The following is a 17,847-nucleotide window of genomic DNA, read 5'->3' as shown; positions in this document are numbered from 1 at the left end:
CTCATTCACCTAATTTCAGTGGAACTTTGACAAGGTCGTACAAGCTGACTTACCTCTGCTTCCATCTTCTAAAATACTGCAGGTACAGTGTCTCACATGTTTAAATCACGCTTCAGTACTTTGAAATGACTTATCTGCCCTTTGTAAAAACAGCCCTTCGGCGTTCATTCCATTCTCTACCACGCAGCTCTAATTCCACACAAAAACATGCAGGTATGTACCTTTGTTAGCTTACATTTCAGACCACATGGTTAGACCTTTGCTCTTTTTCCCCTCGTTCTCTCCTGTCTCTCAGTCTGTCTCTCTCTGCTGTTTCTCTGTTCTGTCTCTGTCCTGTCTCTCTCTCTCTCTACCATTTCTCTGTCCTGGCTCTGTCTGTCTTGCTATTGTTTCTCTGTCTCCGGCTGTCTGTCTCCTTCTGAATTCTGGTTCACGACACTAGAAAAGCATCCACTTGTGCTACTTTGGTTTAACGTTGTTTAAATTGATTTTCTCAAACAACCAACCAGAAAACCATGACAAAGGTGCAGTAAAATGCAACAGACACATTAAATATAAACTCAAGGACACCCACGAAGGTGCCCTTGTGTACACAATATTGTTAAAACAAGGAGGATATGCAGACAGTAGCATGTTTTCTTCTGTGTTAAATATACGTATGTGGATATATACACACACACACACACACACACACACACACATTTTCAGAACCGCTTGTCCCATATGGGGTCGCAGGGAGCCGGAGCCTACCCCGGTGACGCAGGGGCCGGAAGGGGAAGGGACACACCCAGGACAGGACGCCAGTCCATCACAAGGCACCCCCAGTGGGACTCAAGCCCCAGACCCACCGGAAAGCAGGACTGTGGTCCAACCCACTGCGCCACCGCACCCCCCCATGTGGATATATACATACTATAGTATTATGTACCATGTAGAGCAATCTGGTTACCTTGTCTTGTACAATCAATGTTATGCAGTTTTCCCCCTACTCATTGAAAGTAATGTGTTCCTGGGCAACCCTTCGTAACACGAAGTCTCCAGGCATAATTGTCAAGTGTATCCATGGTCAAAATTTTATAAGTTCCTGAAACCCCAAAAGCGACCCCCATTTTTTTATGCAAAAATATCACCAAATTCCACTGACATGGACAGAACTACCAATAGTTACCATTCGTTATTGTATCAAATACACCCACAGCACGTTAGTTTCCCTTCCTTGATCACTCCATGACTTTTTAATATTATTAATATACACACACAGAGCTGTATGTGTCTAGTGTAGCCAACGCTCTAACTCTAAGTCACCTTGGACAAAGTACCCCCAAAAACTAGGTAAATTCTAGTTAATACGAGGTCATATTCACAGCAAATCGCTTTGGAAAAAATCATCTGATTCTGATGCCGGGAGGCGCAGGAAACACAATTCGGGTCCCGAAAAGTGTGTCCTTCAGGAATACGAACAAAAACAAATTTTCGGAATGTATTTGCACTCTGGTGATAAATAAGCGAGTGCTCAGGCAATCTAAGCAATGAATGGAATTACCCCCCTCGAATTATAGTAGAGTCAGCCCCCATACACCCATTCGAGTTACGACAACGCGAATTTTGGAAGAGCTTCATATTACTTGTTCTTATTTATGAAGGACACACTGACTGTCCATAAACTGTAATAATTGTTAGAATATTACCTGAGGGAAGGTGAAATGCAGCGTCCCAACTCCGATGTAAAGTCCATAACGCAAAGAGGCAGATGCTGCCCTATCAGACAAGTGCTGATGTGCAGAAAAATGCAGTACATGCAAAGCCAGGTTTGCTAGTTTGTCTTTCCACACCTGTGTTCGTAAGTCCTTGTTTCGACTAAGAAAGAAACTCGTGTCGCTGTTTCTCTCCTGTCCAACTGAACTGCCACTGTAAGTTGTGTTCACCACCAGGAGGTGGCAGTGCCACACTATTCTTTTTACTTTCTGCTTCACAGAGCAAATTATTCTGTGCCCTTGGTCGCTATTTCTTCATGCCTTTCTGTTTTTCCACTTACACCAGCAGCCAGAACATTAAAACCGCCCTCCTAATATTGTGTAGGTCCCCTCATGCAGCCAAAATAGCTCTGACCTGTTGAGGCATGGACTCCACAAGACCTCTGAAGGTGTCCTGTGGTATCTGGCACCAAGATGTTAGCGGCAGATCCTTTAAGTCCTGCAAGTAACGAGGTGGGACCTCAATGGATCGGACTTGTTTTTCCGGCACATCTCACAGATGCTCGATCAAATTGAGATCTGGGGAATCTGGAGGCCAAGTCAACACCTCAAACTCTTTGTCCTGCTCCTCAAACCACACACACACACACATTTTCAGAACCGCTTGTCCCATACGGGGTCACGGGGAACCGGAGCCTAACCCGGCAACTCAGGGCGTAAGGCTGGAGGGGGAGGGGACACACCCAGGACGGGACGCCAGTCCGCCGCAAGGCACCCCAAGCGGGACTCGAACCGCAGACCCACCGGAGAGCAGGACTACGGTCCAACCCACTGCACCACTGCGCCCCCTTCCTCCTCAAACCATTCCTGAGAAATTTTTTGCAGTATGGCAGGGCCACTGCTGTCAGGGAATACCGTTGCCAAGAAGGGGTGTACATGGTCTGCAACAATCTTTAGGTAGGTGGTACATATCAAATTAACATCCACATGAATGCCAGGACCCAAGGTTTCCCAGCAGAACATTGTCCAGAGCATCATACTGCTTCTGCCAGCTTGCCTTCTTCCCATAGTGCATCCTGCTGCCATCTCTTCCACAGGTAAACAACACACACACACACCTGGTCGTCCACACAACCTGAAAGAAACCGTGATTCATCAGACCAGGCCACCTTCTTGCATTGCTCCATGGTCCGGTTCTGATGCTCACGTGCCCATTGTAGGCGCTTTCAGCAGTGGACAGGGGTCAGCATGGGCACTCTGTTGGGTCTGTGGCTACGCAGCCCCATACGCAGCAGGCTACGATGCACTGTGTGTTCTGACACCTTTCTATCACGGCCAGCATTAAGGTTTTTGGCAATCTGTGCTACGGCAGCTCCTCTGTGGAATCGGACCAAATGGGCTAGCCTTCGCTCCCCACGCACATCAGTGAGCCTTGGGCACCCCGCCACTGGTTTACCGGTTGTCCTTCCTTGGACTAATTTTGGTAGGTACTAACCACTGCATACAGGGAACACCCCACAAGATCAGTTGTTTCAGAGATGCTCTGACCCAATCACCTAGGAATTACAATTTGGCCCTTGTCAAAGTCGCTCAGATGCTTCTGCTTCTCCATTTTTCCTGCTTCCAACACATCAGATTGAAGAACTGACTGTTCACTTGCTGCCTAATATATCCCACACCTTGACAGGTGCCATAGTAATGAGATAATTGGTATTATTCACTTCACCTCTTGGTGATTTTAATGTTTTGGCTATTCGGTGTATACTGAACTACTGTGTATGGCTCTAACATGTAGATCGTAGATATTTTCTAGTATAACACAAGGCCTGTTCGACAAGTCTGGCATGTATGACAAGAGGTTCTTATTTCCATTTCTGCTGGGCCACGGAGCAGACAATTAATTTACATTTCTTCATTTAGCAGATGCTTTTCTCCAAAGTGACTTAAAATGGATACTATGTAGTGTTATGAGCCCACACACCTTATTCACCAGGGTGACTTACACTGCTAGATACACTACTTACACTGGGCCAGTCATCCATACATCAGTGGAACACACACTCTCTGTGTCACTCACACACTATGGGGGAACCTGAACAGCATGTCTTTGGACTCCACACAGACTGAGCGAGGATCGATCCCACATCCTCTCACACCACCCAGGTGCTATGAGACAACACCGCTACTCACTGTGTTACAGTTAACTGATTTCAGTGTTTACTGTTTACATTACACCATCCCAGAAATGTTAGAACAAATCAACTAGGAAATAATCTGAATTACATTTGCCTTTATGCTAAATATCTCTGAAGGTGAATAGAAGCACATTTTTCTTCTTTAATGAATAATACAGTGGTCACTAAATTATACTGTTCTTACATTTTACTGGTGGAAACACATCTATTACGGTTTTCTTAAAACAACACAATTTTCATTTCAACAGACAAGTATACCTGGTGCAGTCAATAAGTACTAAAACTGGCTGTTGGGTGATAGTCGTAGAATGTATTGACTATAGCACATGTGTAATATCCTCTGTCAAGTGCAGTTTAATGTGTTTTGTATCATAAGGCTCAATGAACAGCTGTCAAGCATATAGATGTCAACTGCTGCAAACCACTGCTTTTTGCATTTATTTCATTAACTGACTCAACAGCACTTTACTAGAAAGACAACAATCTTAAATATTAAGTTTGTGCTATGCATCTGTGGAAAAGATTAAGCCAGTGACAACTCACACATTATTTTCAGATCTCATAAGAGGGTCCTGTACAAGTAAAAAAAATATTAGAACAGTTCTTGAAAATATATACCGTTTTTCATTATCGGGCTTATTACTCAGCAGAGTTTGCTACATTTTTGCCCCTTATGCAGTAATTCTATTTCCACAAACATAAACTCAGACCCCAAAAACCGAGTGATTCAGTTTCACACTCGCAAATTGACCACAGCATTACTTTATGTCATTGTATCTGTGTCCGCCTTGTGTCCAGGGAACTGCCTTAAAAATAGGCCACTCTACCATGTGCAAGCCCTGTCTTCATGCACTAGGGTAGGTTTGCGCAACGCTTGTGGCTAAAGGTAACTTGGTGTCGTGTCACTTAAGGTTGGAGGGTGAGGGTCGTGCGGACGTGCCGGCAGGGGTGTCTGAGCAACAGGATCACGGTCATCCAAACAAACGCCTCTGGGCTCCTTTCATTCTTCAGATAGCCTCCGTCCAGGTCCAGCAGAGCACAGTTTGTGTTCCAGTCCGGGCCAGCGGCATGTCTGTCCCACAGCAGCCCTTCTCTCTTGACCGCTACCATGTCTCTGAGGAGTACGGTTTCATTCTGCCTGCTCCACTGGTAAGAAAGAAAATTCACTTTATGGTGTTTTGCAATGAGCTTCAGACCGGAAACAGATGTATTAAGAAGGCACTCCTGTAGGATTAACATGCCTTACCTGTCAGTTTCACTTTGCTGTATCTAGTCGGACTATAGATCATAAATGGCTGCTTTGCACTTCGAACATAGTGTTCCTAAGATCCGATAAAACCAGCCTTTCATATTCTAGTGTTTATCTGTTTATGAAAACTGCAGCCATAAAAATTGTTTTCTAAGTACTGGTAGTCATAGTGAGAATGAATAAAAACTGTTACGTAACTTGAAACCAGTGAAGAGTAACTGAATTTCGTCTTTCAGAAGTGCTTTTGACGGACGTCTACATTACTAATTGCTTTGCTGGTCGCAACAATAAGAGTCAGCTTCTTTGAAATGTTAAATTTCACCTCTATGAGGATCTACAAATCTACATGTGTTATTCCACAGGGTCTTCTGCCGCATGCTAACACAGGTGCACATTTTAACTACGGTCTTTTTTTAGTGATATGCAGAATTCAATTTGCTTTGGAGCAAAATGATTCTGAGATGTTTAAGTACTAAGTCTTTTAGAAGCATAGATAGAAACTTGGGAGCAGTGGGAGTACGGCTTCACTCTGCCTGCTCCACTGGTAAGAAAGAAAATTCACTTCATGGTGTTATGCATGTGTTCCACACTTGAATGAAACAGACATTTTCTCTTGTAAAAGAGATTTCTTAATGAAAAATAATCATTCTTGTCCTCAAAGCACAGTATTAAGTAAATTACTTGATAGCTGCTCCATCTATGCAAACTGCAGTATTATAAGGACTTAATCTGGTTTATGTTAAAGGTCATTGGTAGACTATGCTGCTTATTATGGGCAATTCCCCCACACGGTATTTATTTTTGCGAGGGGCTTCATGGTTTGACTCAATAAATTAAGCACTATCATTTAACAAGTCATTCAACTTGTTGTTTTCCAAGTTACTGAAAAATTTCAAAAGAAGAAAATGACACTGCCCAAGCCAAAATAAATCTGCATAAAAATAAGTAAAATCTTGTGCTACAGACAGGGTCTGCAGCAGTGCCTAAAAGAATGTTACAAAACAACTAAAGATAACATTTCTAGGATCTTTTGTATTTGCTCTGCGGGTGAACTTTATCCTTGTCAGAGTATGTGACAGTGCACGTTATGGTGGCTACTGTCCAACTTTGTGCCTGTGAGTCAATGGAAAATGACTTGTACTTTCTGTGAATAATTTTTGGAACATATCATCACAGAAAGTACAAGTCATATTTTAAAAAAACCATGAAACCTGCTATCAATTAAAGAGGCAAATATATACTTTTAATATCTGTGTAATGATAAGCGAAACAAAGCTTTACCCATTTATCACAAGCACAGAGGGGGGATATGTCATTCATTTACACAGATGAACAATGGTATCTATGTCTTCAAAGACAGAGTTGCCACCATACTACAAGCCGTGGATGGACATTGCTCAGAATATCCCCAAGCTCATCCAATCCCACTCTCTGCGTTCCCATGTCCATGCGGTAAGGCATGTCCTTTTTGTCCATTAGTAGGTTGCGTGTCTGCAAGTCTGACCTACAGAACCGGCTCTCTCCAATGGATGATTACTTATAATTGATTATTTTCTTGTTACAGATTTTACAAACCACGTTTAAAAAACAACGAGTGAGATTAAATAAATCTGACTGTCCAAAACTATACAATCACAGGGTCCTGGAATACTAGCTATTACACATCAACTGCTCTCTTTATTATTTCACATATTGATTCCTTTACTGGATCAGTCATTTCACACGAGTCATATCCGCATAAAACAATATAGATAAAACTGATGAGGCAAATCTCGCAGTTTCCTTTCCAGCTTGGCATTGAAGAGGCATACCATGAACTAAGAAAAATCCTAAGTTCTCTTTAAGTGCCTAGATCAATGGGTAGGGCACCGTGTCTAAATTAACATGCAGCCTCATTCTCTCTGTGAATCAAAACAGCTAAGATCTCTCTCTGAAAAAATCTGGCAGAAGCCTCCCCTTAATTCTGATCAGTATAAAAAGAAACTATGAGATTGTGGCTACCAGTATTTCTCTGGGATAGGACTTTGTAGCAGGTTTGGTTTAGTTGACCTGCCCGCTTTCCCAGATGCCCCTGCTGGACTCCCGCTTCCTGGTGAGCCATAAAGAGTTGCGGCTTGCACATCTGGCCCTCAGCATGATGACCATGGGCTACGTGTGGCAGGAAGGTGAAAGCGGTGCTGTGAAGGTACTCAGTGGTTTGTCCATTAAACAAACTGCTATAGTACACACACTCTCAAATATCCCTTCACACAGTGCAGGTCATTCTGAGGAATCAGTCCTGGCTGACAACCCACTGGGGAAATTTGTAATGGCTGCTCATGTTATTTCTGCTGGTAAAATTATTGCCTGGCAATAAAAATGCACATATGTTACTGGTTATGGTTCTGTTAAAATTTTTCCATGTACGGTATATATAAAATTTAAACCTGTAACGAAATGCGCTTTTCACTGGGAGGTGCTGCCCCGGAACCTGGCGATACCCTACTGGGATGTATCTCAGCGACTAGGGCTTCCCCCAATCCTCACTCATGCAGATGGAGTGCTGGCCAATTGGAGAAAGAAGAACCCAGAGGGGTAGGCATTACACACACACACACACACACACACACACACACACACACACACACACACACAGAACCACTAATGCCAAATATTCCCAGAACTCACACTGTCAGACAAGTGAAAGTGGTTAATTCACAGTTACAGTATATTTCAAAGGAAGGCAGCACAGCAGTTAAGGGAAGAGAATAGCTGCAGGTTTAAATCTCAGCTGGCCCTAATATTATAACTTAACTGTACGGTATTCAGCAAAGCTGGATAAATGAATGCAGTGTCTGTGTGCACTTTTTACCCCTGGACAAAACCAAAAAATTTACATGTATTCATTTAGCAGACAATTTTTATAAAGTGACACAAAATTCAGAGTAAATAAAAGTGCATTTCCCCAGCGGATGGAGAGATGTAATTTATTTCTCTGTCTACACCTCAGTGTGACTGGTGGTCTTTGTGGGACCTGTCTCTCTGAGGTGCCTGATGAGCAAGATGAGATTACGGTGCCTAGGGGACCCACACAGTACTAAGCATAAGGTATGACTTGTGCTTCACTCTCAGATCTGTTAAAAGGGCTAAATTCTTTTCATTTAATTTCTTTTCATGTCACCTCTGGATTCTTGCACCAGCCCCTTTGACATGGAGTGAGTATTCAAAACCGATGCACTTCTTTTTTCTGCATAAACTACACATAGTACACTGGAGGCAGAGCTCAAATCCTAATAGTTTAAACAAATAAAATGGCCAAATTGACTTCATTAGTCTCCTCGTGTCGAATGTGTACATTCAAAGCAAAAGCAGGAAAGTAATTCCTTGAAAAGAAAATTTAATGAAAAGTGGGAACTTTACAACAGTTATTATCTAATGGTGTAATAGTATGTTGTCTTTACCCGTGCCAGGAACCTCGAGCTAATTGCTACCATCCCAGGAGGGGAGAGCGCCCGTGGCTTCTTTATGGTGACCCTGTTGGTGGAGCTGGCGGCAGTGCCTGGCCTCAGGGTGAATGAAGGCCCATCATGAGCTGCAGTACTCATTTTGGACAATAAAATGTGGCAATGAAAAATGTAATTATAAATATAATAATTGAATGCATTTTTCTTAGGTAGCACTGATTGTGTGGTGTTGCAGGCCATCCCGACGATAATTAATGAAATGCACCGCGGGAACAAAGAAGGGGTGACGAATGCTCTGGAGGATATCACACAGGCACTGGGCAGCATGACAGAGGCGCTCAAGTTGATGCATGGTACCCTGACACCGCTGGGACAAACGGCTCACACAACAAACGCTTCAGGGAGTCCTAATGTTCTGTCTACACCAGAGCCATCAGCTCGTCATCAGAGTCATCTCAGCGCCTTTGTCTTGTGTCGTTCCAGCGTACGTTGACCCGTCTGTCTTCTACGGCATCATGCGGATGTATCTGTCCGGGTAAGTTTTTACAAACTGTGAAGCGGTTGCCACCTTCAGGACAGACTGTTGTGAGACAAGTGTTTGTGTGATTCAGGTGGAAAGACAACCCCTCGATGGCGGAAGGCCTGCTGTATGAGGGAGTACGAGAGGAGCCCATGGAGTTCTCCGGGGGGAGCGCTGCACAGAGCAGCTTGCTCCACTGCTTCGACGAGCTGCTGGGGGTCCGACACGAGGGGCACAGCGGTAAGAGAAGCCCTGGGCTAGTAGCAGCATTGAGGACTGAAACCCCTAGGGCGATGTCCTGCCAGAACCTTACATACCAAGCAGGATCTGGCAGTCTATATAGCCAGAATGTTGCTGGTTCAAGTTCCAGGAGAAACCAATGTGTAGTACCTCTGAGAAAGGTATTTAATCTAATTTGCTCCAGTAAAATATGTTACATTATTGTAAGCCACTTTCGATATGCAAATGAATAATAATGATAATAATAAGAGAAAAGAAGCTCTGTGCATGCCTTACTCAAAGACTGTAAGAAAGAAAGTGACAGTGCTGTCTGTATGGCCAGGTGCTTTTCTGTCCCGAATGAGAGAATACATGCCACCTACCCACAAGCAACTCATTCACGACATTTCACGGAGCATTTCGCTGCGGGGCTACGTCCAGAAAGAGGCAAGTGTCCCACTCACTGAAGCATACGGACGCTGTGTGTCCCAGCTGCTGGCCCTGCGCAACTACCACATCAATGTAGTGGGCCGTTTCATAACAGTGCCTGCCGCTCGTGCCCGCCAGCTCTGTGGCCAGGGGCAGCATGCTGAGGAGAGGGCCCTTGCTAAAGCCCCTACTGCCCTGGAAAACAGGGGCACCGGTGGCTCCGGCATTATGAGCTTCCTCAAAACTGTGAGAGACCGGACCCAGGAGGCCCACATGACAGCCCCCATTCTACTCCCATCCTTGAGCTGCAGGGCTGACAACTAACAAGGTAGTCAGCTGTACTGCAGATATGAACTTAATGCGGATTCCGCCAAGAGTCAGATGTCACATTCACTGCACTAAAAATGCTTGAAATGAAAATGTGAAAGCCGTTCTATATTGAGATAGTTCTTGTGGTGAAGAAATGCTAAGGTTCAGTGAGTGAATAATTTTAAATTAACGTTGTGTGTGCACCATCAGGGCTAAGAGACACGATGATTACAAACCAAACCACAATCTAAACCATAACTCAATGATTTCTGCATAATTCAACCACTAATCTCTTCATTTATTGTAAACTGCAATGTGGAAAACATTCTGTATGCCTAACCAAAGCCAATTCCCATCATACCAAACCATTTGATTCCTGGACACCATCTGGTCACCACAAGAATGCTCCAAGATACAAGAAGTGCAGCTATTTTTAGAAACAGCTGCGAAAAATTAAGTGGAGAACTCTCTGTGTATTTGTCGCAAAGGAGCTACGGCATTCTTCAACACCTAGCAGGACTGACACTCAGATGTGTCCCTCCGCTTCTTGTCCAGGTGAGTCAGCACTGAACAGCAGTACTGCAAGGCTCCAGGAGAGGGTATCGTAACACATTAAATACCCAAGATGTTACACGATCAACCCACGCGCACACGTGCACACGGTTCCCACGGGGAACTCGTGTTTTTGCCGGAACTTTTGCAGCAGCTTATGGCAAACAGAGATTTGCAGGGGTTAGGACAAACTTTTTGACAGAATTAGCACACTTAACTACATAGAGACAGGTAAAAGTATATCATTAGACACCCAAGTGTATAATGATACATCCCATCATAAAAAACACAATTTGCAATAATTTGCATCTGTTAAGGTAGGCATTTGAAAAATATGTGTAAAACAATGACATTGCTGTGTAGACTTTGTGAAAGAGGGTTAAAGTTGCACTTTGATAATTAAGGCCTTTGCTGATTGATAATTAATTATGTATAATTTCATTGTATTGTACATTCAATTTTAATTCAATTCAAGAGCCAGTCCTGAAAAACACAGGGTGTACAGCACTGGCATGTGCTGAAAGGAAGACTGAGATGGCAAGTAACCCGAAAAGCATGTCTGAATATACAGGAGGAATCCCATGTACAAAAAGGAAGGTCATGTTGCCAGAGTTGGGGAAAATTCAAAACTCATTCAAGCTGGCTGAACTACTATACCACACAACTCAGAGATGAAATACTGAAAAACTGTATTTCTGCCTTTCAGAAGTGTGCAAAAATAATACGCAAATATCAACTAAAAGTACAAATGAAAACAAACTATCTTTTTTTTTTAAAAACAACACACTCTTCATCAGATCGATGTCCCAGCACTGCACACAGCATGAGCAGCATACAGATATTTGTACGGTGTGAAATTTTGAAAAACTCACAAAACGCTTGTTGGATAATATAAAATCTGTGTTCTTGCACTGGTGAAGGTTCTGTTCTTTTTTCAAAATTGAGGGTTTGGATTGTATTGTGCCATCCTGAAGCACAAATACCATCACTGGATAGGCAAACATGGCTGAGTGTGGAAAACAAAGGCCCATATGAAGCATTTGAGTGGTCTTAGGCCAGTTTCAAGTTATCTTAATCAGTAGACTGATACAAAGCACAATGCACAATGCAAGCTGAGGAGATCCAACACTTATCAGAGCAGTGCCCATTTACCTCTCCCAGCTCCCATGATACTTCCTACTCCCACGTATAACCATGCTTCCTGGAGCAATACCAGGAGGTTAGCATGGAGCTGCAGTGCAACAGGCCATACAGTGGAGTTTTGCCAGCTTGTTCCTGTCACCTTCCTATCCCAGCAATAAGCCACCGCTGTCAGATAAGGCTGTAATGATTTGTAGATGTCAATCATGGAAATTTAGGTGCCACAAACCACAACAGATAGCCATTTCAGTTCCTCAAACTGAAAAACATTCCAGCAGGAGGAAATCTATGCAGGTATTCACCCTGCCACATATTCACCATGGGACTAAACATTCAGACGAAGGAAAACCCTGTGCGTAGGTGATGACAAGTGTTCCATGATTAACTTACTGAAACATGTGAGGATTAAGATCTTCAGCGTTACAGCCAGCTCAGCTGAGACCCTTAATTACACAATCACACAAAACATGTGCCCCACACAACAGGCAAAAACAGGGATAAAGGCCATGGGTGGGAGCCAAGTGAAAAGGGAGAAAGATAACGACTGGGGTAGGCTGGGGTTCCTCAACACATAAATGACTCACTTGTTGCACTTATAATATTAGAAACCCCAAGAGCCAACGCAAACACAACTCTTCCTCAGTCCTGACAACCTCAGAGGTAAATAGCATCCGTTGCTAAGGGAGCATGCGATGTGTGCCGTAACAGTTGCATCCTGTCCCAGAAGCCAGACAAGGCCCCAAGATTAGCCAAAGGAAAGGTCTCCCCACACTATAAAGCTGCCGTCCTGCTTCTACATCTCTTTGTTTGCTCATCATGGAGCTTTAGGACACTCTCTTGCTCCACCACAAGATGCCATATCTGAGCAACACTCTTCAAACAGTCTTCTTCTAGGTGAAGTTAAGTGTTAACAGGAAGAAAGTGTAACATATTATACCTGACCCTAGCATGCTGGAAAGGATGTGGCTTCGTTGCAGAGCAACCCAGCCAGGAAGGACCAGGAAAGCCCTCCCTGTAGGAAACAAGGTGGAACTCTGGAACCAAAAGGGAGTACTGGAGAATACATGGAAGCCAGTGAAGAAATAAATGAGCATCTCGCTTCTTCTACCAAATGAGCGACTAACTTCACATTGTTTCAGATCCTCCTGGCTGTATTATGAGCTACCTAGTGACAGTCAATGACTGTGAATAAAGAGAGGTAAAGTATTTTGCCAAAGGGAGCAGAACTGCATTGACACGAATCAGACCACTTTCAGACAATGGGTGAGTTGTAGCGCTGTGAGTGAATATATGTAATTTCAAGTTATAAATGAATAATGTCCCATATCTATAAAGGTGCTAATATTCCATTCTTCGACAAAAATCTAAACAAAATTAGTAATTTTAAACCAATTAAATGGTGCTTGTTAAGATAAGATCACTGTCACTAAGATGAAATTTTTACTAGAGAAAGTTGTTTTACTCTCCTTAAAATGAGTCCTGGTACAGCTCCATTTGTGAAATCAGGATGAGCATAGTTGACATTTTGGGTTTTTCCTTTTGGTGTGGAACGTAACAGCCAAGCCTTACGTGAGTTTGCGCACGTCAGGGCCTTTTGTTGGAAAGGTTAACAAAGCTGAGAGCAGTCAGCGGGGGCTGTGACGCACGCTGACATCAGTGGTGAATCATGGCAGGGTGGGTGGGAATCACTCAAGGGCCCTGGGGGTCATACATATGAGCCAAGGACCTTTCACACCCTACTCAAAACAGCTTTAACCTGTAACCCACCCCTATTCATACGCTCACTCACACCTTGATCCTCATCCAGAATGAAGCATTGCTCCTGGCCAGCTTGGCACTGCCTCTCCTTCCACTTCCTCTCAACCTCGCTCCCCTTCCTTCTACCCAGCAATGGACTTCCTCCTCCAACCGCTAAAGGTTGTCCATAATGTCACCTCCCCTGCAGGCACCTGCAATCTCTGCTTTATCGCCAGCTTCCCATCCGGGATTTAAAACAGGCCTGTAGGACACTCAACCTGGTCTCCTAGGAGCGAGGCTGAAAAAGACCACACACACAAAGACACAAACACACAGTGACTGAGTCAATGACATCGCATCACATGGCTTTGGAGGGGAAATCCTGGGCTAAAGGGCAGATTACAAAGGAGGTATTCGAAGATAAAAAGAATCATCCATCTATTCAGAGTGCCATGAATTTGCAACTGCTTAGACTCCATTGATAACATTGGGGTCATACTGTATTCACATATTTCAGTGCCAACACTTAACTGAGTGACAGTTGTTTAGGACTGTGTCAATGTGTGTTGAAGATGTCAAAATTTATACTTCCTTTTTGTAACAGTCTTGCTGCAATATTTCACTCCAGTTCACGTAGTTTCGGGCTTGGCATGTGATACAAGTAAGCTTATTGGTTCAACAATAACTGGAAAGCAGCTCTTCAACCCTGGACTTGGGTGTGACTTATAGTGTATTTGGGAGCAACAAAGCAGCATTGCGAAACACTTCACATTTCAAATGAGGTAAAGTGTGCCCAGGCCACACTGGACATCCATCCAACAGTTGTGGCGTAAAGCTCTCCTGGAGTCTGCTCATCCTTAATTTCCCTGGGAAAACGGTCTCACGCATTTTGGTTGTTGCACAAACCCCCACCAGCCTTCCTGACAGGATGAGGATACTATGCATCAATAGCTAAGGAAGTGCTGGTAATGGGGGAGGGCCACCATCCCCACAGTCCCATGTAGGCTACCATGCAGAAAAAAACCTGCTATCCAAAGTCAAGCACCGTTCTTCAAGGTTCTTCCTCACTGGTGAAAGTGGGTTCTCGTTACTTGATTTCTCAACTTGTAATTATACTGTCAAGGTTTGTGCTCCGTGCACTACTCTAGTGTATGTACACAGCAAGGTGACTGCTCTCTTTACTCAACGCACGTAACACAAGTGTTCCTTTTTCAATGTTTGTTTTAAATTAAATGACATGAATGAAAAAATGTTGTCTAGAAGATAATGCCACAGTTATTGCTGTAGCCGAGAAGTTAGAATGCAGATGGCTATTGCACTGATGGCTTTGAGATTTACAATAACAGAAGCATATATGGCTGATGTAAATCATGTAGTCATGAAATAAAGGCTGACCTTTCTCTCAATAGTCAAGCCATATGGTTGGCTAGGTCTGTTTGTTTGTTATAAGATATCTATATTCCTTTTAATAACCTGCTCATTGCTCAAAGCCATTGCTATATATTTAATTTTTCAAAACTTACAGTATAAACTATATGCTGTAAGTATATAGGTTAGAATTTTTAACTCAGGTTATGTTCTTACTGTGTTTTTTCAAAGATGGCTAAGCACTTTAAAAGGGAAGTTTCTATTATTCAAGTGTTAAAAACAAGATCTGAGAAAAGCCTTGAAGAATTAATGCTGTGCTTTGTGATCTGCAGAATGTAAAGCAAGCAACAGGCTTCACTCGTTACTGGTGCAGTGAATAAATGAAGGCATCTGAATGAGCATGAAGAAAAGACATCTGATAAACAACCTAACTACAGTGAAAAAATGTAAATGTTTAAAGTTCTTGTAAGAATGATTTTAGTATCTTTAATTAAGTTTCACTGATACTCAAAACAGCTAAACTCCTAGAAAGTATAATTCTACATCAAGGAAAGTGACAAAAGGGTAAAAGATTTTAACAAGGCAATTAAATACATCATGGTCTTAGAGAATACCAAGTCACACTGTTGTACCACTGTTTTAGGAATTGTGTGCACTGTTGTTTTCTACTACATTTACATTTATTAATTTAGCATATGCTTTTGTCCAAAGCGACGTACATCTCAGCAAAAGTACAATTTATGCATTACATTAAGAGAAGGAGACATAGCTGCAGACATGAAAGTCTCAAGCAAGCCTAGTTTGTTCCCTACCACTTGCTGTACCGAGGTTCATCGTTTGAGTAGGTGCATAAAACACAGGATAGACAAATCCCAATACCCTCCCACCAATTTTTTTTTTTTTTAATATTATAAGATACACAAATAAGCAAGTACAATGCCAGAGTAGCGGCTGAATAAAGGTTGTATCTGGGGATGTTTATGGAGTTACGATGCATGAACAGTTACACCATAGATGATCTGAAGAGATCTTGGGCGAAGTGGATCTGGAAAAGGTGGGTTTTCAGACCCTTCTTGAAAGTAGACAGAGTTTCTGCAGTTCTGAGTGACAGGGGAAGGTCATTCCACCACAACGGACCCAGAACCGAGAACCTCTGAGCTTTACCTTTCATGCGCGGGACCACCAAGCGAGCAAAAGTAGACGAGCGAAGGGGCCTGGCTGGGGTGTAGCGGTTGATTAAGTCTTGTAAATAGCTGGGAGCAGTTCTATTGATGCATTTGTACACAGTAACCAGGGTTTTGAATTTGATTTGGGCAGCTATAGGAAGCCAGTACAGAGAAATGAGTAGAGGAGATACATGGGAACGATTTGGCAAATCAAACACAACTCGTGCAGCAGCATTCTGTAGAAGCTGCAGAGGTTTGATGGGATTAGCAGGAAGGCCACACAGGAGAGAGCTGCAGTAGTCCAGACGGGAAGTCACCATGGCCTGGACAAGTAGAATTTACTAGAATTAAGAACTTAAATATGAAAAGTAATTTACAGTAAAAAAAAAAATTGCTGCACATGAACATACAACATTTTTTCTTAATCTGATGACAGGACTAAGATTATGTCCAAGGCTGATTTATAACTGAAAGAGTACCTTTGTAAATGTTCTTACTTAATGATACATTTACTCAAAAATTCACATTTGTGGAACAATGTTGAGAAAAAAGTCTACAGTACTATGCAGCACACAGATAGATTTGTGTTGTTTGTGAAACTGAGAGAGATGGGTGAATCAGCCAAAAAATTATACTGAAGTTAAAGTTCTTTTATTTAAAATAACAAATTACTCAAGTTAAAGTATTCATTGCAAAATTTACTTGAGTAAAATTAAAAAGTACCTGGGCAAAAAAACTGCTCAAGTGTCAATTTACATTTATATTTACAATTACATTTATGCATTAAGCAGAAGCATGGGATATCCCCATGGCCTGGACCAGGAGTTGTATAGTTTCTCGTGTGGTAAGAGCTGATCCTGAAGATGTTATGCAGGATGTATCTGCAACACTGGGCTGTGGGTTTGATAGGCTGAGAGAAGGACAGACTTGAGTTGATGAAGCTAGCAAAACTGGCAAGTTTTCAAGTTTCATAGTAGCTGATAAAGTAGGCAAAATGAACGAGTTATCCACCTCTCAATCGGAAGTGAATGAGCTCTGTTTTGCAAAGGTTGAGTTGTAAGTTGTGGTCAGACATCTAGGGAGAAATGTTTGACAGGGAGGCAGTGTAAAGCGAGGATCTCAAATTTACTTTTCCATTGAAATGTTTTATTTAATTATGTGTTTAAGAGATTCAACTTACCATTAGCATTATCCATTATGTTAGGAGCTTCAATATACAGTTTCCACTTCTAGAAAAATATATCTACATATCTCTTCAAATAAATTAAATCACACAGAATTTACCTTAGTGAAAAACGAGCAAACTAGGTACACAACATGAGAAGAGCAACAACTTCATGTAACAATTTTAGAGTGGATGTGGAGTCATTATTATTATTATTATTATTGTTACTTTAATATGTCACTGGGCCCTAGATTAAACATTAAACTACTGTACTAGGCTTTAATCAAGGCAGGATGAAATTCAACACTAAACTCTGATTGGTCTCACTGCTAGCAAACTATGGCCAATGAACGGAAGAAAAAGCAGTCAGCTGGCAGTGACACTTAACAGTTCATGTATAAATGACTGTCTGACAGCTGAATATGGCCAATGAAATCCACAAAAGATGCAATGTTTACAGTTCATTATAGTTTTCAGGAGAGAAAATTGAACATGAAAAATTTTAAAAGAGGACGACAGATTTAACTGAGTAAAATGTACCTATGCCAAAAACTATTCTGAAAAGTATATTTTTTCCTGAGACATTCATTGCAGCACATCTCTGCATACTGAACACAAAAAACTCACAAAAAAAACAGAAAAGAAAATTAATGCATAAAAT

General features: G+C 42.4%; 1 protein-coding gene across 1 annotated transcript; it reads left to right on the top strand.

Moving 5' to 3' along the window:
- Positions 1-4,717: 4,717 nt before the first annotated feature.
- Positions 4,718-10,880, top strand: ido1 (indoleamine 2,3-dioxygenase 1). The gene is made up of 11 exons (XM_018744008.2): positions 4,718-4,746; positions 4,801-5,038; positions 6,495-6,590; positions 7,204-7,323; positions 7,594-7,712; positions 8,318-8,332; positions 8,588-8,687; positions 8,817-8,934; positions 9,065-9,116; positions 9,193-9,341; positions 9,664-10,880. The coding sequence occupies exons 1-11, from the start codon at positions 4,718-4,720 to the stop codon at positions 10,071-10,073; spliced, it is 1,446 nt and encodes a 481-aa protein (XP_018599524.1). The 3' UTR covers positions 10,074-10,880.
- Positions 10,881-17,847: the final 6,967 nt, after the last annotated feature.

This window comes from Scleropages formosus, chromosome 12, assembly GCF_900964775.1.
Source record: "Scleropages formosus chromosome 12, fSclFor1.1, whole genome shotgun sequence".
Classification (NCBI taxonomy): domain Eukaryota; kingdom Metazoa; phylum Chordata; class Actinopteri; order Osteoglossiformes; family Osteoglossidae; genus Scleropages; species Scleropages formosus.
The sequence above is the reverse complement of the archived record's forward strand: the minus strand, read 5'-3'. Positions and strand labels throughout refer to the sequence as shown.